Genomic DNA, 24,171 nt, shown 5'->3' with positions numbered 1-24,171 from the left:
AAACAACCCCATTAAAAACTGGGCAAAAGACATGAACAGAAGCTTTTCAAAAGAAGATAGACAAGTGGCCAATAAACATATGAAAAAATGCTCAATGTCACCAATCATTGGGGAAATGCAAATTAAAACCACAATGAGATATCACCTTACTCCTGTTAGAATAGCTTTTATTAAAAATTCCAAAAATGATAGATGCTTGTGTGGATGCAGAGAGAAAGGAATGCTTATATACTGTTGGTGAGACTGCAAATTAATATAACCTCTGTGGAAAACAGTATGGAGATTCCTCAAAGAACCAAAAGTAGACCTACCATTTGATCCAACAATCATACTAGTGAGTATCAATCCAAAGAAAAAGAAGTCTTTTTATCAAAAAGACACCTGAAATCCAATGTTTATTGTAACACAATTCACAATTGCAAAATGTGGCATCAAGTGCCCATCAATTCATGAGTGTATTAACAAAATGTGGCATATTTATACCATGGAGTATTACTCAGCCATAAAAAGGATGACTTAATGCCTTTTGCAACAATTTGGGTGGAAATGGAGACTACTATACTAAATGAAGTATCTAAATAATGGAAAAGCAAACACCACATGTACTTGCTATTAAATTGGAACTAACTGACAAACACACATGTGCACAGAGGAAAGTTAAACTCAGTGGAAATCAAGCAGGGGGAAATGGGGAGGAGAGGAGGGGCAAAACCTACCTAACAGGTACAATGAACACTATTTGGGTGATGGGCACACTTATAGCCCTGACTCAATCATTACAAAAATGATCCATGTAACCAATAATATTTGTACCCCCTTAATATTTTGAAATTAAAAAAAAAAATGAATCTCTAGGGAAACTCAAGGCAGCAGTGGAGATGAAAACAAGAAAACTAGATGAAATTTTTAGCCTCTGATGCCACAGCTGAAGCAAGAAGTAATAACAGCCTAACTCCTACCCAGATAAGCATAAACCCTTATACTAAAAGTCCAGTTACTTCCATTTCTTTTGATACATCATGTCTAGGATTCAACAAAAAATGATAAAGCATGGTAAGAAAATGCAGTCCAAAGAGACAAAACAACCTTCAGAACCAGACTCAAATATAGCAATGGTTTTGGGATTATCAGACTGGGAATTTAAAATTAAATTAATGATCAGATTTAGTATAATTATTATCAGGCATAGTAATTTTAAATTACTATGATTAATATGCTAAGGCTCTAATAATAAATGGACAACATCTAGGACCAGATGAATAATGTAAGCACATGGAAGAAAACTCTAAGAAAGGATCAAAAGTAAATGCCAGAAATAAAATACATTGTAAAACTAATGAGGAATGCCTTTGATGAGCTTACCAGTGGACTGACATGGCCAAGGAAAGAATAAGTGAATCACAAGCAGTATCAATAGAACTTTCCAAATTGAAATCCAACGAGGAAAAAGAATTAAAAAGAAACCAACATAACAAATTATCCAAGAATTGCCCCCAAGAGGGGGCAATTACAAATGGTGTAAAAGATATGTAATGGAAATACTAGAAGGAAAAGAAAGAAAGAAAACAAACCAACAAACAAAAATATTTGAAATGATAATGGCTAAACATGTTCCAAAATTAATGATGGACAGCAAACCATCGATTCAGGAAGTGCAGAGAAAATCAAGCAAGATAAATAAACACCAAAATAATCTACATCTTCAAGAGAAGGAATATTCCTAGGATAAAGGGGTATATTTCCTAGTTATGTGAGAATATATACACATGGTACATTCCACAAACGTTTAATGAAAACCAATATGTATAATATTTCAGGAAGTCTCTTAGGTTCCTGAACATTCCTAAAAATGCAAAATTTAGTAAGATTAAGATCTGGTGCTGAACCTGGTCCTTCTATTTTTCCTTTTGTCTCCCTTCTAGCTATCTATACACCTAATGATTTCTTCCCTCCCTCTTTTTTCTCTCTCTCTCCTCTATTTATTAAAATATTTTAATCCTAGTATAATGAATATATAGTATATAGCTTAAAGAGTAGTCAATAATTGGTCAGCAAATGTAACAAAAAAAAATCTTTGATTTCATTCCTCCCTAAATCAATTAGCTTTTCTCAGTTTTGAATTTGTGGATCTTCTTACAGAAGAGAGAAGTACCTCACAAAGTGGACACGAAGATTTAGATGGATACAAAGAAGTTGCCACATTTGGGGAAAAAAAGACTAAAACCAAGTGCTATGCAGCAGTACTTTTATGAAGAGGTGTTAAGGAATATGATTTATAATAAATATTCAATAGAGTTCATAAAAGCACTTGGCAATAAATCTACAAATATAGATGTGTAATTTTAAAGGTAAGAAGTTTGATTTTGTTACTTTCAGATTGTAATTGTGTCTATAACATAGTTAATTTTCTAGCCAGTGTGTTGCTTTTTATGTTTGTTAATTTTAAAAATTTAGAAGATGATATAGTATTTGGTAAATGTCAAAATTTATAATGGACTAAAAAGCATTTTCAGTATGTTTGCAATGTGTCAAATACAATGTAATTGGTTTTCTGAAAACTATTGGCAAGTATATATAAAATTCTTTTTTGTATAGCTCACATTTGCATGTTTCCCAAGATATACAAAGTATTTTCACACATAGTTTGTTCTTTTGAACAAGTGAGAAATGTTTCTACGCTCCAATTATGCAAAATTGGAAGTTTCTTGTATAAGGCATTTTAACACTACCACTTTGACCTAGTGGATTCTTCAGACTTTCCATTTTAACCCCAAGATATTTCAATTCTATATTAATGTCTTAAAATTTAAAAAACATAATATCAGCATTGATTAATTTTGTCAGATAAAATTTTATGGAATATACTCCATATAATCAATTAGTTTCTTGACAATTTTCTATGAAGTTCAGTTCAGTAATTTTCTTCATTTTTCCAATCTCATTTAATATTATTGTATGTGCAGCAGTTCTTTTCTGTGAAACGTAACAAAATAACAAACAAACATGGTTTATCCCCAGGGCTTTTTTGGTGCATACACAAAAGATTTTCCATTTTGAGAGGTTTTTTTGTTTTGTTTTGTTTTGTTTTTAACTATTGTCTTTTCAAGTCAAACTTTCCTAGGTTAATTATTGCTAGTTCAAATTTTATCAAGAAGTTTAGGTACGCCAGTAGGGTGTTTTTTTTTTTTTTTTTTTTTTTTTTTTGTTTCTTTGTTTTTGCTTTTATTTTTGTTTTGAGACAAGAGTCTACTTCTGTCAGCCTGGGTAGAGTGAGATGGCATCATCATAGCTTGCTGCAGCCTCAAATTCCAGGGTTCAAGCAATCCTCCTGCCTCAGCCTCCTGAGTAGCTGGACTACAGGCACTCACCAGAACCCCTGGTTAATTTTTCCATTTTTAATAGATACTGGGGTTTCATTCTTGCTCAGACAAACTCCTGAGCTCAAGCAAATCTCCCGCCTCTACCTCCCAGAGTGCCAGTATTACAGGCGTGAGCCACTGCACTCAGCCTTTTTTTAAGCCTGAAAGGAAGTTTATTGAGGAAGGAGAAGATAGGATTACAGAGCAAGATCAAGATATGTTAACAGGTTTACAGAGTAAGAGCAAGATAACATTTGGCACAGAATGACAAATGGACTCCTCTGTCATAAGAAAAGGGCCCCATATATTTTTAAGATTATGCATTTTACCTTGTACAATTAAGGTGGTTGTCAATTTTTAATGTATTGATTGTTTCTATCATCATGGGGTTAATAAAAAATGAGTGATTTTTATTTTCTAATTTCTGAATTACTCCATATACCTCATATATTCCAAGGCTTCACTTGTCCTGACTGGAATGTTAGTTCACTTCTTCAACATATTTCCAATGAATTCTTTTAGCATATACCCACGACAGGATCAAAATGGTGACGCCAAATGGAGAACTCTAAGTCAACGTTTCCTGCCTCTGCCTTTTTCCTTTCTTCCATCCCTCAATTTCATAGCAGGCTGGGCTGAAAATGGATGTGGATCTTTAGCAACATTATAAGTGGAAGAAATATGATCTTCAAAATGCGGGCTAAGTTATTATTTATCACCCCTATCACCTATCTGCTTAAATGTGTGTGTGTGTGTGTGTGTGTGTGTGTGTGGAAAGAGAGAAAGAGAGAGAGAAAGGGAATGTGGAAAAGCTTTTCCACGTGATCAATTCATGTAAAGGGCCCATGTACTACTCTTTTAACTTTTCTATATGTTTAAATAATACAGAAATAAATAAAATGAAGAGCAAATTCAAAAACAATATTGATCATGTTGTCTCTCTTTATGTTCCTTTTTCTAAACTCTAAATCTGACCCTGATTGCTATTTTCTCTCTTTTGTACTCTCAGCAACCCTGAGGCAGAGAGAAGAGGACTGGGCTGGGGAGAGATGAGAATTTACTGACTCTTTGAGATACCTATTTTAGCTTGAACATCCCTACTAACTCAAACACTGGTTATACAAAGTAGAATAGAATTTGCATTTTGGGTTCAGAATAATTCAATGAACATTTGCAGCCTAAATGCCAAGTCTGATGCTAAATGTTTTATTTGTATTATCCATTCTAATCTTCACAAAAAATATCCAAGGCAAGTATCACTATAACTCCTTTTAGATGAGAATATGTAAATATTCATAGAGTTTATAAGCAAGTTTGCTAACAGTAAAATAACTCTTGAGAAAACTGGGAATTGCATCTACCTCCAATTTCGAAAGCAATTATCTTGCCATTTACTCAGAAGTTCCTAAATTCAAAATTTAAAATCAAATGAGCCAAGGTTTAAATTGTCCATTGTCCTCTTCCCCCTCTTCTTGTTCTTTTCTTTTTTTTTTTTTTTTTTTTTTGTAGAGATAGGGTCTCACTATGTTGCCCAGATGGTCTTAAACTCCTAGGTTTAAGTGATCCTCCCACCTTAGCCTCCCAAAGTGCTGGGATTACAGGTATGAGTCACCATACCCAGCCCCTCCTTCTCTTAATAGAAGCATGAAATTGAACAGGTTACTTATCTAATCTGAGCCTCAGTTTCTCATATAGAATGAAAATATGACTTGCTCTGAAAGATTATGAGAATTACATACATCATATCATAAATGCTTAGTTATAGGTGCTTAGCAAATAAATTATTTTCATTAGGTTCTTGAGAACTAGACTCAGTAATTTTCAGTTATTTTTATTATATAAGAACATTTTTTATTTCAGGAATCCATATTTTCTGATGCCAAGTATGATGGAATAAGTTATCAATATTCTTTTCAGATACTAACTTTCACTGATTTTCTTTAAAAAATAATCATCATATTTTCAAAGCATTTTGCTGACATTTTATGTTATTTTTGTAAGCCTTAATTGAAAGCTTGAAAATGGTGAAATTTTATCACATCTTAAATGGCAGACAAATAAAAACTGATTTGAAGCCAAATTTGTCACTTTCTTAAGAATCATTTAATCAATCAATAATTATTTATTGAACAAATACTATGAGATCAGTACCATATGAAAATATAGTCTGAAATTCATGAGAAATTAATAAATTCAAAGATACACAAAATTTTATCTATAGGAAGGAAACTAAAAGATTTAGTAACTAGTATTATTTGGATTGCTGAGTATATTTAGTTAATAAAAAGACTGAGACTTTTAAGGATGTTTTCCAGACTTTTGAGAATAAATCACTGTTTCTAAATGTGATGGCCATCTTTGCAACAGGCTTTGGATTTAGGGGTAAGCCCTCAGAACTCATAGCAAGAGTCAAGTCTTTTATTACTCAAAGTATGTTCTGCGGACCTATATTCCAAACCTGTCCCTGATAAACCTTTATCTGAGTAAAACAAAATGCTTCCACTACTAGGGAAGGTTGGGCTCAATTCTAATCTTCCATCATGAACAACGGACTTTAATTAGTCTTTCTTTGGAAATGAGCAGTGCTGGTTTTTCACTTATCAGTACTGTTGATTAATTAAGCAAGGTGACACTCCAGGTAATGTACTTTTGAAAATGTGGGACCAGATGGAGTGAAGGGTATGTCGAAGGTTTAATGACTCGCCCACCATCTTATACAAGTGCACTTATTTCCTTACAATGTGCTGCTTAAATGGGTCTCATTATGCTCAAACTAGAGGAAATATCAGCACATTTGGGGAAGAATTACAGCCCCAGTCATTTTCAGAGTATTAGACATGTTTGTTTAAATTCCAATCAGAAAGTTCCACCACTGCCCAGCATTTGAAATCTATTTGGTAATTTACCTTAGAGCAATGTTTGAATAACAAAAAGATTTCTTTTAAAAAAAAAAAAAATGAAAGCAACCAGGAAAAAAACAAAACAACAAAAAAACCTTACTTTCCAAGGGCAAAGCATTCCAGTTTTACAGATGAATCCTTTGCGGCTTGTATAGTTTCAGGAAAACGCACTTCAATCTTTGGTTCATATTCCCCCATCACACCTGTTAAATATCAAAAGAGCTAGCAGCATTTCTGGAGAATAGAAGTTGTCTATGAAGTAAATGCTTCATTAACCAAAATCTGATTATTTGGTCTTAATGAGAATTAGTGTTTCCAGTTAAGAACTGGATACGTAAAGATTCTAAAATGCTTCTGAGTTTTCAAAAAAGATCCTTCCCTAATGTATTAAGATCTATCTCCCCTTCACGGAACTCCTGGGGCCGGATCTGACCAGGAATAAGGAATTTTTCAGTTAACACTATAAAAAGTCCGAGGCAGCACCACTTAGTCCAAATTGTCAGTATTTCCGTAGCAAAACATATGAAATAATCACACTAATTGAAATAAAGACATAAATGCTCGTATGTTAGTACAATAAGGTTTTACTGCTAAATAAATTTTCTGTACACCTATAAAAATTTTTTGCTTTTACCATTTTAAAATTTCCAACCCAAGGAATTGTGAATACGAGCTAAGAATAAGACAGTGGTCTAATGTATTGTAAATAGACTACCTACCAGAGAAGTTGTAACAAACAGAAATATATCTGTAGGTTATACTCATTAACTTAATTAACTTTATCAGTGACAACCTGAGATTCTTAAAAACTTTGACCATTTTTTATTTTTATACCAAACACCAGAATAATACATTCCTAAAATAAGTGGATTATTGATGGCCAGTCTAACTGCAGAAAATGTCAACATTACAAAATATATATATAAAATAAAATACCTCATTTTTAAGACCTTGATCATTATAAACATTCAAAAAGGTTATGGTTAAGAAGGTAGAGTACTATTTCATGTAACTAAATTGATTTTTTTTTAACTCTCCTGACGTGATATTTCTTACATGCCCACTTTTAGAAGAGGTTTGATTTTTCTTTATATTACATATAGTGCTTCTGGTCTATTTTTATCATGTTGAAGGGATTAGAGGGAATAGAAGAAGGAAGGAATTAAGAAGGGGAGAAGCAGAAACTAAGAGTAGAAAGAAAAAAAAAAGGGGGAAATATGGCAGAATCTCCATGCATATTGCTGGCTTATCAGCTTGTCCAGTCATGAATAGAGTACTCTTAGTCACTGAAGGGGAGAAATTGGATTTATGCATAGATCTAATGGTTGCTGAAATCTGAATTAAGCCCTTGCAAATATATTTGGGTGGTTAGTGATTATAAAAGCTCTGTCATAAGAACTTCCTCTATGGAGCTGGTTCCATAATTTTGTTAGCCGTTATTAGCATTACATTCTTGCTTTTCTTAAACTCTTCAGGGCGGAGGGAAACTCCATGAGGTATTGCATTTCAAGTCCAGAAACTGATCATAAAATGCACCAACAGATTTTTCTATCTTTACATATCCCACTGTGAACATTTAATTAAAGAATCAACTAGAGGATTTTTTCCACTTCAATGACTCCCTTAGACTGTCTAGCTCTCTAAATCTTGCGCCAGCTATGACTTGACTAAGCTAAAAAACTCATCAGAGACCAGTCTGAAATATGTTCCTTAGAGGAATATAATTAGTATGAATCTTGTGTTTCATTCTTCTTTGGAATGCTTATAATTAATGTTGCCTTGCTTTGCTTTCCTTGGGTATGAACTTATTTTCCCATTTTGCCAGCCACATGAATAAAGGGTGAACATAAAAGGCAAATAGGGAAAAAGGGAGCATTACTAAGAAGCTGCAAACATCTGTTCTTTAAAAATATATGGATTCACTTATATAAATTTTGCAGCACCCATACGTGCACACATACACACACGCCAACTCCCCCAAACAAACATCATTTTTTATAAAATAGTCTTTAAGTAAAGAAAAGACAAGCTGTCACAATGCCAGAAAGGAGATGGCAAGGTACACCCAGAATCATGTATACTGCACCATGTGGGTGAATTAGAGAATTTTCTATTATATTTTTGATAATATCTGGTTTTTATCATATGTATGAATTGAACCTAAACTCATAGATGATGTGGCTCCACTGAATAAGAAGGAAGCAGAAAACTTTGCAGATTTCCCCAGGCTTTAAGAGCCGCGGAAAAAGTATATTCCCAACATAACTTGTTATCTTACCATCAGTGCGCTGCACTAATGGAGTGGGTGGTCCTTGAACACTTCTCTGGGCCTCCTTGTTTGTTATGAAGCAAGTGTAGTTGCCCACGTCTGATGGTTCTACTTTGGCAATGTACAAATTTCCTGTCTTTTGAGATACAAACCGCCTGTTGTCCTCTTGGACATATAAACGGTTGTCATTGAAGATCCATGCATAAGATAAATCTGAAAAACAGAAAAAAAAAAAAACCATATTGTTTTTACTTCCTTCATTCTTATCTGAGAATTCCACTTCCTAGTTCTTCATATTTAGGATAAAACTGTGCCCCTATTTGCTCAGTTTCTAGCTGATGTCCTGTTATAATTGTAATATTCCCTTATATTTAAATATATCCCAGTTTGGATGATAAATTATATGGTCACCCTGCCCATCATTGACGTTTTTGGATTGAGGATATGATGATAGGATATGAAGGGGATAAGTGAATGGGTTTGTTAAGAAAAGCTCTAAGATACATAAAATATTACAGCCTTAAAATGCACACTGAATTATTTTAGCAATGCTCATTTTGAAGCAGTATTTCTCAATGTGTTGTCAGAAGGATTAAACATACTTACCTACTTGATGAGTGCGATGCGCACTGCCTGGAGAATAGACACGCTTGAAGTTCTGACTGGGGGGGATAGGGGTGGGGGAAGGGGATGGGTGCATACCTACAAGATGAGTGCAATGTGCACTGTCTAGGGAATGGACACAATTGAAGCTCAGACTCTGGGGGATGGGGAGGCATGGGTAATATATATAACCTGAACTTTTGTACCCCCATAATGAGCTGAAATAAAAAAATAAAAAAAAAATTAACTTAAAAATTTAAGTTCAAAGACTCTAACACAGAGCTTCTAACTGAAGCTCAGACTCGGGGGGATGGGGAGGCATGGGTAATATATATAACCTGAACTTTTGTACCCCCATAATGAGCTGAAATAAAAAATAAAATAAAAAATTAACTTAAAAATTTAAGTTCAAAGACTCTAACACAGATTTTGGAGTTTACTTATTCAATCACTACATAAGTTGTGAGCAGCTATTCTGTGGCAGTTTTAGGTCTTGGAGTATAATGAAGCAAAACCTGTGCCCCATAAAGGTCACACCAGTTACTGCCAACTACCCCTACTGTGGATAATCTCAAGGTAGGATGACATATACTTTGACAGAGGTACTATAGAGAGCCCAGAGGAGGGTCCCAGCATGATTTGTGGTCAGAAAAGACTTCTGAGAAGAAATACTTCCATGCGGAAACCAACAGGATGGACTAGAACTACCCAAACAACAGAAGAGTAGACAAACATAGCTCAGACAGTCAATAGCAAGAGCATGAAGATGAAAGAGGACCACATCGCTCTTACTGAACATCAGTCTGTCTGTGGAAATCTTACAGATAACTATTAACAAACATATGATAGAATGAGCATACTTAAAATGCACAGATGTTTCATTCAGTTTAATTAGTTGTAACAATTATATACCTTATGTAACCATCATCCCCAAGTAAAATATGGAACATTGCCATTTCTTCAGAAATTTTCTCATATTTCTTTCTGATCAGTCCTCTACTATTGCAATCACTACTGGATTTTTATCATCATAGATTATTTTCTGTTACTATTTGGATTTCATAAAAATAGAATCAAACAGAATGGACTATTTTACGTCTAATTTGTTTTGCATATTTTTAATGTTCACCTATGTTCTTTCCATTATATAGTGCTGAATAGTATTGCATTTTATGAATATTCTATAATTTCTTTGGCCACCTTTCTGTTGATGAGCATTTATGTGGATTGTTTCCAGATTGAGGTAATTATGTATTAAGCTGAAATAAACATTCTTGTATAAAACTGTATACATTTTCATTTTTCTTGGATAGGTTCCTAGGAATGAGCCATATGTAGACATATGTTTAACTTTATAAGAAACTACAAAATAAGTTTCCAGCGTGGTTGTACCTGTTTATACCTCTACCAGCTATGTATGAGAATTTTAGTTGTTCCACATCCTCACAAAAATTGTGTGCTGTCAATTTTTTTGTTTTAGCTAGAAATCTTTGAGCAAATGAAAATATTCTTATGCATTAAAATTTGGTGAGTGTGGTTCTACCTGAAGGCTAAGAAATTAGGTGTGTTGTGGAAATAAGGTAGAATAAAACCATGTCTAGAGAAGTGGCAGAATGGAGCTGGTTGTAAAGGGACCCCCAAAGTTAGTGGAATGTACAGGAACTGGGGGTGGAGAAGGGAAATATATTGCCCTTAGGTCAAAAACATTGTCACATGGATGGACAGTCAGACACTTGGAAATCACAGCTCACAGGACAGCACTTTATGCATTTAGGGGCATCTTGTACAAGGGAGACCTCAGGTCCTGTATGTCAACTGCACTTACATTAAAAACTGAATGCAGAAGCAATACATGGTAGAGAATAAAGAAGCTAATCATTTCTGATATATTCTAGTAGGCTTCCTTGGCTAGGAGCAGACCACCTGAAATAGTCTTCACTAAGCCTACTTAATTTAAATTCTCAAAAGAATGACAGGGCAATACAAACTGACAGCTATTCTGGACTTCTAAATATGAGCTAGGGAGAAAAACTCTTGGGAAAGTGGAAATGAGGGAATGTCGCCATTTTATCATTCCTTCTCCTGAGACAAAAAAAATGTACGAAGCATTAACAATAAACTTAGGGAACCAGATTTTAGGAGGGAAAAAAAGGAATAAAGAAAGGAAAATGGCCAAAAAGGAAGGTGAAAAGGAAGGAAGGAAGGTAGGAAGGAAAGAAGGAAAAAAAGATGAAAGAAAGGAGAAAAAAGAAAAGATAGTTGGGAGGAAGAAAATAATTTCTTACAATTTGTAAACGATGTCAATAAAAAGAAATTCATCTATATAGACAGAACTCTGATATTATTCCCAGGAATGAAGAAGATATGAGGTGAAGATATGAGGTAAAGGTAAGACCAGGAAAAACAGCAGCAAAATGCTACTTTTGCACAAAATGCAGAAATGCAAAAAGTGCCATTAAACCTAGAAAAGTCGTGTCAGATAGAAAAAAAATAAAACTCCAAGCTGTATTGTAATGTGAAAAGCATGTTATAAATCAATATGTTTAGATTAATCCCTCAACAATTAGTGTGGGCACTCGTGTGTGTGTGTGTGTGTGTGTGTGTGTGTGTGATGCAAATTATTACATTTAAAAACCTGGAGATGTATACAGTGGTTTTCTCAGGGTAAGTGGAGGGAAATATAAAAGGCTATTACTCTCTACATAATGTGTTTCTGTCATATTAGAATTTTAAATTACTGTGTATTATTTGTGTAAATGGAGAAAAGAATCAACAGGATGAGACTAGTGCCAGAAAGGCTAAACACAAGAATGAGCTACAACTTGTAAAAATAAGACGGATAACGTTTTTTATTGTTCCTCTGAACTGTTCGGATGGGAGTATTATGTTTTATTCAGGCACTGATTCCCAAACCTGATGCACATTAGCATCACTAAGGAAGCTTGTTAAAATAGATAGCTAACTCTTCTCCTAGCAATTTGCTTTCATTATGTCTGAGCGATCTATCATGGAATCTGTGTTTTCAGCACTTTCCAAATGACTCATGCAGTTGAACTGGAATAGTATGTTTAGGGCGCCCTTTATAGAAAGGGGAATGAAAACCCTCAGGTGTATCCAGAGATAGATAGCAAAATGTAGCAAAGGCTGGAAGCTTAAGTCACAGTAGACAGTGATACACACTTTGATTTTGACTCTGGGAAAAAGATTTTGGAAGGACGTTAGTGCTGTCTTCATACACTGAAGGGCTGCTATGTGCACAAAGGGTTAAATACTATAGTCTCTATCAAGGTCCAGGAGGCAAAAGCAGGACTTGTGGCTGTTGGAGGTTACAGAATGCTATTGGACTCTTGATATAATGAAGAACAATGTAAACTTTAGAACTATAGCAGTAGATGATTTATGAGGTAGTGAGCTTTCTACCATTAGAAATGATCAAGCAGAGAGAGTATGGATGAACATTGCTTGGGGTGTTGTAAAAACAAAACAGAAAAAGATTTATTTTGACAATGGATGGGTGTTTAAACCTAAGCTATGAATGGTTTACTCCGCTCTCAACATTCCTTTGATCTCCATGAGTCTATGCTTTTAGATCAAGTATGCATAAATGCAATCTGCTTTTTATTTTTGAAAATATGCTTTGAGATTCTTGCCCTGTTCTCAGGTATTGAATCTTCATTTTCTTTTGCAAGTCCCTATTGGAGTCTTTCATCATTCCATGTGGTCTCTTGCTTCAAAGTTTCTTTACTGATGTCCTTTGCTGTCTCACTTCTAAGCCCATTGCTCTGTCTCCACCAAAGGGATGCTCAAAGGGTTTTTTGTTTGAAACCAGAAAGTTGTCTAGATAGTAAATTATTCTTCAATATAAAGAGGAGGAAAAAATGTAGTGCAGATTCCCCCGTTGTCATTGACTCCTTATCTTTTGAACCTTTGTGAAATAAAGACAATCTTGAGCAAATTCCCAGGGCCATGTCTCAGCTTACAGATTCTTATTCAATGTCTATTTGGGGAGAGAAATAAGCTTTAGCGCTCTGAAATCCAACGTAACCCCTTTCACTTAGAAATTACAGGTTGCCGCTGGTGCCTAAGAAATCTTTGTATTCTTCAACCTATAATCTTGGGACCTGAGACTGTAATTTTCTTCTCTCCTTCGGTGAATTCATTTTTACCTTAGCTGCTAAAACTTTGCAATCTACTCCTGTATGGGGTGTATCCTTCTTCAATAGTGGAATATTTAGAAGCCACTGGAAGAATCTAGTCCAGAAACTGGGAAGATGACATAAAAAATAAAAATAAATGTTGAAAGTACTTTCATTTCATCATCCCAGCATTTGAATTTTATGAGACTAAGTGGGTATTGCTAATATGCCCATTACACAGAGAGGGTGAAGGAGCCAGGAGTATAATTTCCCCAAATCATATTGTTAACGTGTGGAGAGGATAGGACTTGAACCTAGATCTCTTAGATGCCAAATCTTTGCTTTTTCCTTAAAACCACCTAACACTACCTTTCCACTTTCCTATGTATCTACACTTGATCCTCTTTTTCTATGTCAGTTTCCTCTCTTTGGCTCTTATTCCTCACCCTCAGCACTCCTTCCAAACTCCCAAGTTCTCTGCCATCCAACCCTACTCACATTCTAAGACAGACTCTTCTCACCACCCATTTCCTCCCCTATCAACATTGCCTGACCTGTGGCCAATTTCCTAAGAATCTCTCTCATAGGCTAATCTGCCATTTTAAATTACTCCATGTAACCCCTCATCCCTGCTTTGGGAGGCTGAAGCAGGAGAATCGCTTGAGGACAGGGATTTGAGACTAGGTTGGGCAACATAGCAAGATCCTATCTCTAAATAAATAAATAAATAAATAAAAAGTAAAAAAAAAAATAAATTAGCTAGGTGTGGTGATGTGCAACTGTAGTCCCAGCTACTTAGGAAGCTGAGGCAGGAGGAAGCTTGAGCACAGGAATTTGAGGTTGCAATGAGCCATGATCGTGCCATTGTTCTCCAACCAGAGTGACAGGGTGAGACTCTGTCTCAACAACAACAAAAAATTGCTCCAAAGTGTTTATTGCTAATATTGTGAGGGAAGAGGACAGATTTACAATCTTGGAGAAATAATTCTTCCTTCTAAAATGGGCTTCTGTAAAGCAGCAGCTCTAATAACTTCCCTGTGCATCAGAATCACCTGCAGCTCTCGCCACCCGTGGATTTTCTCATTCATTAGGTCTGGGGAGGAGCCGGGAGATTTGCATTGCTAACAAACTCTCAGGGAAAAATCCAGATCCTAGGGGTCTGCAACCATACTTTGGAAATCATTGATACAAAAAGCAAAACTCAAGTCTCCTCTGCATATTCATACTAGGAAGGGAAATAGTCAGGTTGCAAACGGTGGCCACCTTGTATAATTGCCTTTGGGTGGTCTGTTGGAGAAGAGGATGTTTCTCAGCTCCTGGAAACAGAATGTCCGGGATGGGCTGGATTTGTGAGATTTGCCAGCACAATCTTTGCATCTGAAGAGCGAAGAAGCAGAGCGGAAGTGAGTGAGCAGCAGCCCCGAAACGATCCAGACCTCTCTCTGCGCTGGTGAAGACGTTGAGCTGCACGCCCTTCCTGTCACTGTGTCCCCTCACCATGCCCTGCTCCCTTCTCCCCAGGGGCAGTCATTTCCTGTTCATCCAAACAGCTAGCCTGCAGTGGGGGCTTTTTATCTATTTTGTTCCAGCATCAGCCACTGCTGTGCTAAATTTGTATATTTTTTAATGGGGAAAGAAAAAAAAAATACCTTCCAAATTGGAGGTTTAAAAACCTTCCCATTTGGCTTTTCTTAATTAAATGTATAATTCATGAGCCACTTAGGTTGAAACCATTGAATCTTTAAATATTTTCTCCACCATCTATGACATTTATCTGTTATTAATGGTTGTGATGATTTTCCCTGTGATGATTCAGCGGTAGCATTAGAGCTGAATGATAATCGGCGCATCCTGAAGCATTTTCTGCAGCTTCACAATGACACCATCCTCTACAATTTTATTATTATTAGAAATGGCAGATCTGCAGTAAGCAATTGAAGACTCTATCTGCTGCTCTCTCAAGCATACAACAAATCCTATTTTCCACAGAGCATGATTATGTTTTGACATCTTTTACAGCCTTATATCTTGTACTGTAATATTTAAAATACAAACAAAAAAGATATGTGCAATTATACCCATTATATGGGATGTAATTTTTATTAGAGGGGAAGTATTGCATGTGAATGAGAAAAATAATGGTAAAAATTGACAATGAGAACTTCTATTGGCTCTGTACAACAGATCTCAAAATGGGTAGTGTGTTTATTGAGGTAGAAAATAAATGAGTAAAGAATTTGGAGCATAGTGCTCAGATTTAGTGGATAAATCCTCCCAATGGAATATTCCAGAATGCATGTACTTTACTGCACACCTTGTGTAGTGCTCCAGGGTTAAACGTGACTGGTTCTAGGGTTGTAAATCATGGTTATACTAGCTCAGTGGCAAAGACCTAATCCAAGAAAAATAATTCCTTTTCTAGGTTGAAGTCATTGACATCAGTGCAGAGCAAGTTTATGATGCAACCCAGAAAACTTCCTGATACCTTTACAATCTCCTACATGAGCTCCCATTTGTTTCATAATTACTGCCTGACTACATAGATTTTATTAGATCCCTTTTGATTTACACACCTCGTGTTTGGAACCATGGAGATAGCAGTCTTTGGCCTGCAAATGACCACTAAGTAAAAGCCCCCTGAACTCCTATTGTTGTTAAGTTCCAAAGAACTCTGGGACTGATTGTGCACTGGCAAGCCCTGCCTGGAGAAGGAATGCAAACACAGCGAGCTTCTGAGTGAATAGCTGGGAAACTTCTGATTCCAAGGAAGCCTGAACAAGTCAGAATATACAAAGACTAGACTTCCTGTTTTCTTCCCAATTGCCATTCTTTATAGGTGAGTTCAATATAGTGAATGTATTGGGTTGTAGCAGTAAATGAGATAGGTTGTAGCAGTGATTCTCAACAAAGGATACTTTTGCCCTCTAGAAGATATTTGGCAATGTCCAGAGACATTTTTTCCTCACAACTAGGGGAAGGGGTGTTGCTGGCATCTAATGAGTAAAGGTTGGGGAGATGGGTAAACACCTTAACTATGCACAGGACAATCCCTCACCACAAAGAATGCCCTCTGCACCTCGTTCCCATTGCAAACTGTACCAATGTGGAAAAACCCTGGCTTCTACAAATGGTAACAGACTGGAACAGAAGAGTTCTGTTTGTTGGACTGGAAAGCAAGTGAAACAGGCTTACTAGAAGTGAATGGTGTCTGAAAGTGGAGAGAGAGAATGTGGGGCATGGAACCTAAGCAGATAAACTCTCTAGAGAGCTGACTTTGGTCAGCTATGAAGAGTGGAAGATGTATGAGCTTCCTGGTTCTCATACTGTACACTGATTTCAGGCAAGTCAATCAACCTCTCTGGGTACTGTTTACACATTCTCCAGTACAGAAAAGAAATCCTCCCATCTCTTTGTAGACTCTATTGAAGAATTATTAAGGGTTTCTTCTGGGCCATATAATGCCAGACATAATCAGGCAGTAGAATAAATTCAGTGGGGTTTAGACAAGATCCCTTGAATTCCAGGTGCAAGGTCTTGGCCAAGTTAACACTAACATCTTTAACACAATTACTCAATTTGTAAAATTGAGATATTTTCTCAAAATGCTGAGTTGAGGAGTTGTGGTGTTCTGATATATCTATGTATCTATATCTATATCTATCTATCTACCTAGGTTTTCATGCATGGTTCCTATGGAGTTTCATAACTCCCAGTCAGTCCTTGTTATAATGTTATGCGCTTTAGGCCTCAGGAGCAGCCTCAGGAGACAGAATCTCTCTCTCTCTCTCTCTCTCTCTCTGACCTTCTCCTGGCCTCCTTTCACCCGCCCAAGCCAGGACTCTAATCTGATTGTGGGTCAAAACACCCTCATTCCAGAGAGGGTCCTGCCCCACACCCGGGAGGAAGGAATGCTACACAGAGAGGCCAGGAAGAATCTGAACAGACAGGACTTGCTAGGTTTAGATCATGTGCTTTTTGTCCAATCGCATTTCCACATGGTTGTCGATCATGCCTATGGAATGAAGCCTCCATAAAAACCAAGAGGATTGGTTTCTGGGGCCTCTGGGTAGCTGAACATGAGGAGGTTCCTGGAGGGTGGCATGCCCAGGGAGGGCATGAAACCTCCATGCTCCTTCCCCCATACCTCGCCCTACACCTCTCTTCCACTATATCCTTTGTAATATCTGTTATAATAAACTGGTAAACATGTTCTGTGAGATGCTCCAGCAAATTAATCAAACCCAAAGAGAGAGGGGTCATGGGAACCCCAACTTGAAGCCAGCCAGTCAGAAGCTCTGGAGACCCGGACTTGGTACTGTGTTGGGGGGATGGGGTGGAGAAGGGGACCCATCTTGGGGACTGAGTCCCCACCCTGTGGGATCTGACACCATCACCAGGTAGTGTCAGAATTGAATTAGAGGACACCTCGCTGGTGTCCCCTGCTTAGTGTGTGGGGAAAAACCCTGCATTTGGTCACAGAAATCCTCTTCTGTGTTGATTATTGTGGAGTTTAGAGGAAAGCTTGGTTTGGGGAGTGGTTTTCCCAAAGCAATGGGGGGTACCAAATGCTAAGCTGAGAGCCCAGTGCGTAGTAGGTACTCATTATCTGATTCAATCATGTAGCATTAAATATGGCTTATACATGGTAAGTTCCCAATTTAGTTCTTCGAAACAGATCTTTTGTCCTGCAACATGTAATCCAGCTGCCTACTCAAAATTTTCACTCATTTCTAATTGTCATCTGAAAGATAACATGATCTAAAACAAATTCCTGATTTCCTTCATCCCTAAACCTGCCGCCCCGCCTTACCCCCATCTGTTTTAATGGGACTCCATTTTCCTAGTTGCTCAGCCCAAAATTCTTGAAGTTATCTTTTACTCCTCTCTTTCTCTTACAATCCACATCCAGTCTTTCAGGAAATTAGTTTAGTTATACCTTCTAAATGTGCAGTGAAGATTTCTACTTATCTACTTGTCTACCGCTATCATTTTGGTCCAAGCCACCATTATCTCTCACCTGAATTATCACGATCACCTTTTAACTGCTTATATTGTCTTTCTGTGATCTATTCTCTAGAGTAAATTTTTAAAAATGAAAGTCAGAGAATGTGTGTCACCCTTCTGCACAATATCATCCAGTGCATTTTAATCTCACTGGTGGCCAAATTCAAAGGCCCTAAAATGTCTGAAAGTAGGGCCTCACATCCTCACCTACTGTCCTGTTTGCTCATTTTACTTCACCCATACTGACCACGTTGCTGTTTTTCCTATATGCTAGACATGATTCCACCACAGGTCCTTTGCACGTGGTGCCATTTCCTCAACCTAAGCTGCCTTTACTCAATATGTCTCACTCTCTCACTCCCTCACTTCTTTAATTCTTTTCTCAAGTAACAATGAATGCCTCTTTCAGTTCAGAATATACCATAGCAACACCTTCCATTTCCTATCCCCTTTTATTTTTCTCCTAGCTTTTACTGCAGCCTGTCCTGCTTTATATTTGTTTACTTTAAGATTCATGGATCTAAGGACTCTGCTGCTCTTCTCTACTGTATCTCTAAAATGCAGAAAAATGAATGGCACTTAGTAAAGTACACAATAAATATTTGTTCAGTGACTATACGGTGTACAAGTTTAATAATGAGGGTAATTATCATTATTATTATTACTAAGAAGCAACTATTGAGCCTGTCTGCCTTTTACACATTCAGAGAGCCCCAGAGTAACATATTTGTTGCCCATTTGACCTGTCTACAAAGTCAACTGCGCTTTCATTCACTCCAGAAACAGCAAACACACTGACTAGGAGGAAGGGGATATGAAAATTTAGCGCTTTTTCTCTACATAATCTTCCTCTTTATTCTACAATACAATTTTGAGCCTTTACTTGGAATGATTTTCACCCTAAGTTGAATTGTCAACATCTTTATTGACGCAAATACAAACACTGGGCTCTGACAACAATGCTATCTTCCTGCTACAGACATGGATGATCCAAACTACTGGCATAAATTCAATTGTTCTACCAACCTAAAAGTTGGATCTGAAGAGGGAATAGAATGTTTCCTCTAAAGCAAATTTTAAACTCGTAATTTTTATGAGCCCAGGATTGAGAGTTTTATATCTAGACAATAAAGGAAAGAGTATATTTTAACTTAGATATGGTGAATCCATTATTTCACTGTGAAGGTGATTTTAATTATTTTAGAAAACATGTACCATTTCTTCATTCTGCCATTTCTAAATAAACTTTTGCACGAGGCTAGGCTGACTCACTGAGCTTATGAAGATCTATTGACTGCTCATTTTCATACTCACCCTGTAGCTTTGGCTTCAAGAATTTTATGTTTATTCTAAAATTTAAAGGAAATTCTGCCTTCAGCCCTATTGCAAATGGTTTGTCCATACTCTTTCTTACAAGTGGCTGAGACACTTAACAAAAGCTCGCCCTTGAGGTGAGTGAGAATTCATGCTGGGAAGACTGCTCTGCATATAATTCAGATTTCACCTGAAGACTCAGTGATACCTTCCTTGCCCCTTCAATAAATGAGTGAAATTAATATTGTATTGTCTCTTTCTGTCACATGAACCTGTGTGTAGGGGGTTGACCTTAGAGCCTTCTAGGGACATAGTGGAATAAAACTATTTTTATTTGGCTGGCTACAAAATTTTGTTTCTGCCATGAACTGAGAAGCTAAGGGAGAATTGTATTTTTCTGAGACGGGTATCCAAATTGAGCAGCTGCGTTGTAAAAGATAGTGGAAGAGATTGTGAGAGGAGATGGGGAAGTCATAGCCTGTCAATGAGAGAGAGTTTAGGAGAAAGGAAAGAGATGATTAATGTGGAATCTCAATAAAGTTTTAACCAGATGTGCATTGTAGTCCTCTCTGTTCTCCCAGAAAAACTTCAGTTAAAACTACATTTCTCTAAAATATTTTGGATCTGGGTTTTTTGGGAAGATGGAAAGAAGGGCTGAGTCTGTCCCTAAGGACAGAGACTCAGTTACAAACATGGAATTCATCTCAGGTTAGGAAATAGAATTAGAGGAGAGAATGTACACTGCCCCTCAGACTACAGAGAGTGGCTTCCAAATGTCACTTTTTGAAGTGACAGAGTGTCCAGGATTGTGTTCTGGCATTAATGCCTGCGTTCCTTTTCTTCTTCACTATGGTGCCTTCTCTGCTGGAATAACCTTTGCTCATAAACTGTCCCTTGTTAGAGGGGCAGCATATCTGCATTTGCAGAAAGCATCCACAAGAAGGCCTATTCTGGATTCAGGTCTCCTTTTGCTTTATTAGAAGAAAGGACAACTACATAACAGTCCCTGCTCATTTGGTTTATGTCGATTACTCTGTTTCATTGGGTTGTGACCAATCATTTATATGGGAAATCCATCTAGACACTTTTTGGTTTATTTTTAAGACCCAAAGGCATTCCTTGTTGGGTAAGCTTATGCGATTCAGCCATGTTGGTAATTTTTCTTACTCTCCTATAAGGTTTATTTTATGAAACACACTGAAATGTATTTGCCTTGTTAAAAAAAGACTTGCGTATATTTCTGTGAATATACTAGAAAGAAAGTATAAAGCTCTCAGGATATTCTGATAATATCAAGTTTAATACGATTTCTCCTTTGCTATCGAAATACTTGTGAAACTCATTGCTGCTGGCTGGTTATATAGAAAAAGACAGAAGGACTAAATTGTCCAAAATTTGATGTAAAAATTTCAGCTTTTGTGGCTTTCTATCACTATGAAGTCGGTAGTACTTTTCTTTATGAGAAGCTATATTAATATTCACACATGAGACTTAAAAAATAATTTGGCCATGCCAACATTTGCTCCTCCCTGCCCTGTTAAGCCCATTTGCATCTATTAGTATATTCCTAGGGCATCTCTCTGTGATATCCAAGTGTGGGAGAAAATATAGAATCTTTAGAGCGATTGGATATGGGAAAAGGAAAAAAAAAAAAGAAACTTTTGGAAAGCATATTGTAGTTGGGAGAATTCTAAGATCACCCCTAACGATCCATGCTCTTGAATAATTCCCTCAATTTAAGTGTGGGACTTGTGAATAACAAGAGATATCACTCTCCTGGTTAGATTAGATTATATGGCACAGTTGACTAAGAAAGTATCTTTGACAAGGCTTTGAAAGGCTTTGACAATGCAGGGGCCATGCGCCAAGGAATGCAGGCAGCTCTAGAAGTTGGGGGTGGCCCTCAACAGTCAGCTATCATGAAAATGGGGACTTTAGTCCTGTAACGACAAAACTGAGTTCAGCCAACAAATATCCTTGGTATCATGCTAAAATACTACCTATAACATAATGAAATTTTGTGTCAAGTGAGTTTGCCATATTCCCATGCAACAAGATTATTCAGTTGCAAAGGTCTTACTTCTAGGCAGGTTTGTATATTTTTGATTTAATTTTAAGGCATTAATCTCAGGAGTACTATTATAATGAGAGCCTTACATGCTTTAAAAGATGAACATTCCTTTAACGTTGGTAGGTGACAAGGTAACAAAGGAAAGCTTCTCTTGCCTGGCTGTTTTTTTGATTTTCCACTCATGTAAGTGATTCATTTATGAACATTTTACATTTATGTTATTCCTGATTAGAGTAAACAAAGTTGAAAACAATGTTCAATAGAGTCAAGAATCTTTGAACGACATCAGAGCATAAAATGACATAGACTTTCTGTGCAAACAGATATAATTTTGCATATCTCATCATCTTAGATTATGGTACTAGAAAATAACTTCCTATATGGTTAAAAAATAAGCACCATCAAGGAACCTAAGCAATTTTGGGGTGTTTTGCAATAATATTATTTTATCTCAAGATAGCATTGAAAGCATTGTAACTCTCCCTGTCATTTCAGTTGAGCATAATGCCATAATACTCTGTAATAGTACTAAGATATTGTAAACTTTGAATTAGTTTTCTTTTTGTAATGGCATTTCATGAGGTTGTGTAAAAATAAAAACAATGATAGAAAAATCTTTTCAAGTTTTTCAAGGCCTCATAAATAAGATTTGGTTGGATATTAGAAAACAATTTCCTTGCATTTTAGTTTTAAACATGCATCCTATATATTTTCAAAATTCTACCATTCCAGAGTGGGAGTCAACTATAACAGAGGCAGTGGTGGTTTAAAGGTGAGTGTCTGGGAGCCAGACTTCCTGGGTTTGAATCTTAGCTCCATTGCATGCCAGTTGTATGACCTTGGGCCAGTTACTTAACCTCCCTCTACTTGTCTCTTCAGTGCACTGGACCTGTAAAACCATAATTATACTAGTCTATTTCATAGCTTATTGTAAGGATTTAAGGATGTGATACATATAAAGTACTTAGATCTGTGCTGTGTAAGTCCTTACTGTTATGTAATATATAGTTAGTGGGATATTGGATTATACCAAATGAAATGACTTCCTGGATGTTTTCTTACTACCTCCTCCAGGTTCACTGTTAGTTGAGAATTGTGACTAAATTTACCACATCATCTGAAATTTGAGAAATCCAAGGGGAGGACAATCCCAGTAGGAGGTTTCGGTTCCTGGCAACAGTCTAGTTCATTGACCAATCCAGATTCTTCTAAAGTAGAGGTTGGCCTTTACTGTTTGATTTTCACCATTGCTAGGAAATATGCTAATTTGATGCTATCAAAAATGTGTTTCCAATTAATCAATGGGGTAACTCTCTCTTCCAATTGTTAATGTGAGATTACCGGGAGTAGCATTGCTTGGAATTTTCTTCTCCATAGAGCCCCAAAATAAAAATGAAATAACCATTTTAACTTCCTTTTTTGAGTAAAGTTCTATTCATTGCATTAATCAATTTACATTCATTAGCTCATTTAACATTTACAACAGCACTAAATTATAAATATCAGTTTGCATCTCCATTTTACAGATGAGGAAACCAAACCTCAAAGATAGTTAAATAAATTGCACCTTGCCATGAAGTCTGTGTGTCACTGCACCAGGTTACGGCTGTGGTCACTGCAAAGCCCCACACTCACCCTCGGTACAGTGCTGTGCTCCATCTCCTTGAGGACATATTTTTTGAGAGGATGCTTAAGTAAATATTTTTAAAAGAAAATATTTGAATGTAAAACAGTTTGGGTGCAGTAGATGAACTTGAAGAGCTTTCATAGTTGCTTTGATTTGATGAAAGGCTATTATTGGTTCCAAAACCTGAAGCACCTATGTTGCATTAACGATATAACCCAAATTAGCCCCCTCATACCTCCAAAGTGTGGCGGTGGGCCACAGAGAAGTACCACACCTTGACCTTCTCGAACAGACACCGTGCTTCTTGTTTTGGTTTCAAAGTCGTCAATATCTTGGAAAACAAATAAAAGCAGGCATAGAATTACTTTGTGGAAGAAACATTTTAAACAAGAATCTTAAGCATACTTTTATTATTAAGGGTAATGGATACTCATACTTGGCTGACCAGAGAATTCAGTTGATGATCAATTTATCTGCACTGATTATTCTTTCCCCAAATTTGGTGTTTTTATAAAACAAATTATATTTGTTAATATAATTAAACAAAGTATGTGATAAAGACATTTGTTAACATTATTCAGTATTTGTTTACTTTTATTCTTCCAGATAGTCAGTAGCCCAACGGGAAATCTTTTAACCCAGCACATATTTACTTTTCCTGTCCAGGAAAGGTGTGATTATAAAAAGGTATGTAGTGAGTTTGCTGCAGTCTTCTAGTATCTTAGACTAATAGTTGCCATGTTAATGTGTGGTTGGAATCTATGAGAATTTAAGATGTTATGGTATGAGGCAAAGAGTTCCATGGGACAGAACCAGTGAGACAGAAAGTATATTTTCTATTTCCTGTTGATCTATTAATTCCTCCACAAAGCCACTTCATGATCTTAT

General features: G+C 36.5%; 1 protein-coding gene across 1 annotated transcript in view; it reads right to left on the bottom strand.

Annotated features, from left to right (window-relative positions):
• The window catches only part of CNTN6 (contactin 6), a 156,930-nt gene that overhangs the window by 90,330 nt on the left and 42,429 nt on the right, over positions 1-24,171 (bottom strand). The window contains exons 3-5 of the mRNA XM_069473829.1: positions 23,519-23,614; positions 8,538-8,741; positions 6,360-6,462 (exon numbers count right to left, since the gene is read on the bottom strand). Of these exons, the coding sequence (XP_069329930.1) occupies positions 6,360-6,462; positions 8,538-8,741; positions 23,519-23,614 (403 nt within the window). The remainder of the gene's footprint in view (positions 1-6,359; positions 6,463-8,537; positions 8,742-23,518; positions 23,615-24,171) is intronic.

This window comes from Eulemur rufifrons, chromosome 7 (assembly GCF_041146395.1).
Source record: "Eulemur rufifrons isolate Redbay chromosome 7, OSU_ERuf_1, whole genome shotgun sequence".
NCBI lineage: Eukaryota > Metazoa > Chordata > Mammalia > Primates > Lemuridae > Eulemur > Eulemur rufifrons.
This window is presented reverse-complemented; position numbering and strand designations above follow the sequence as displayed.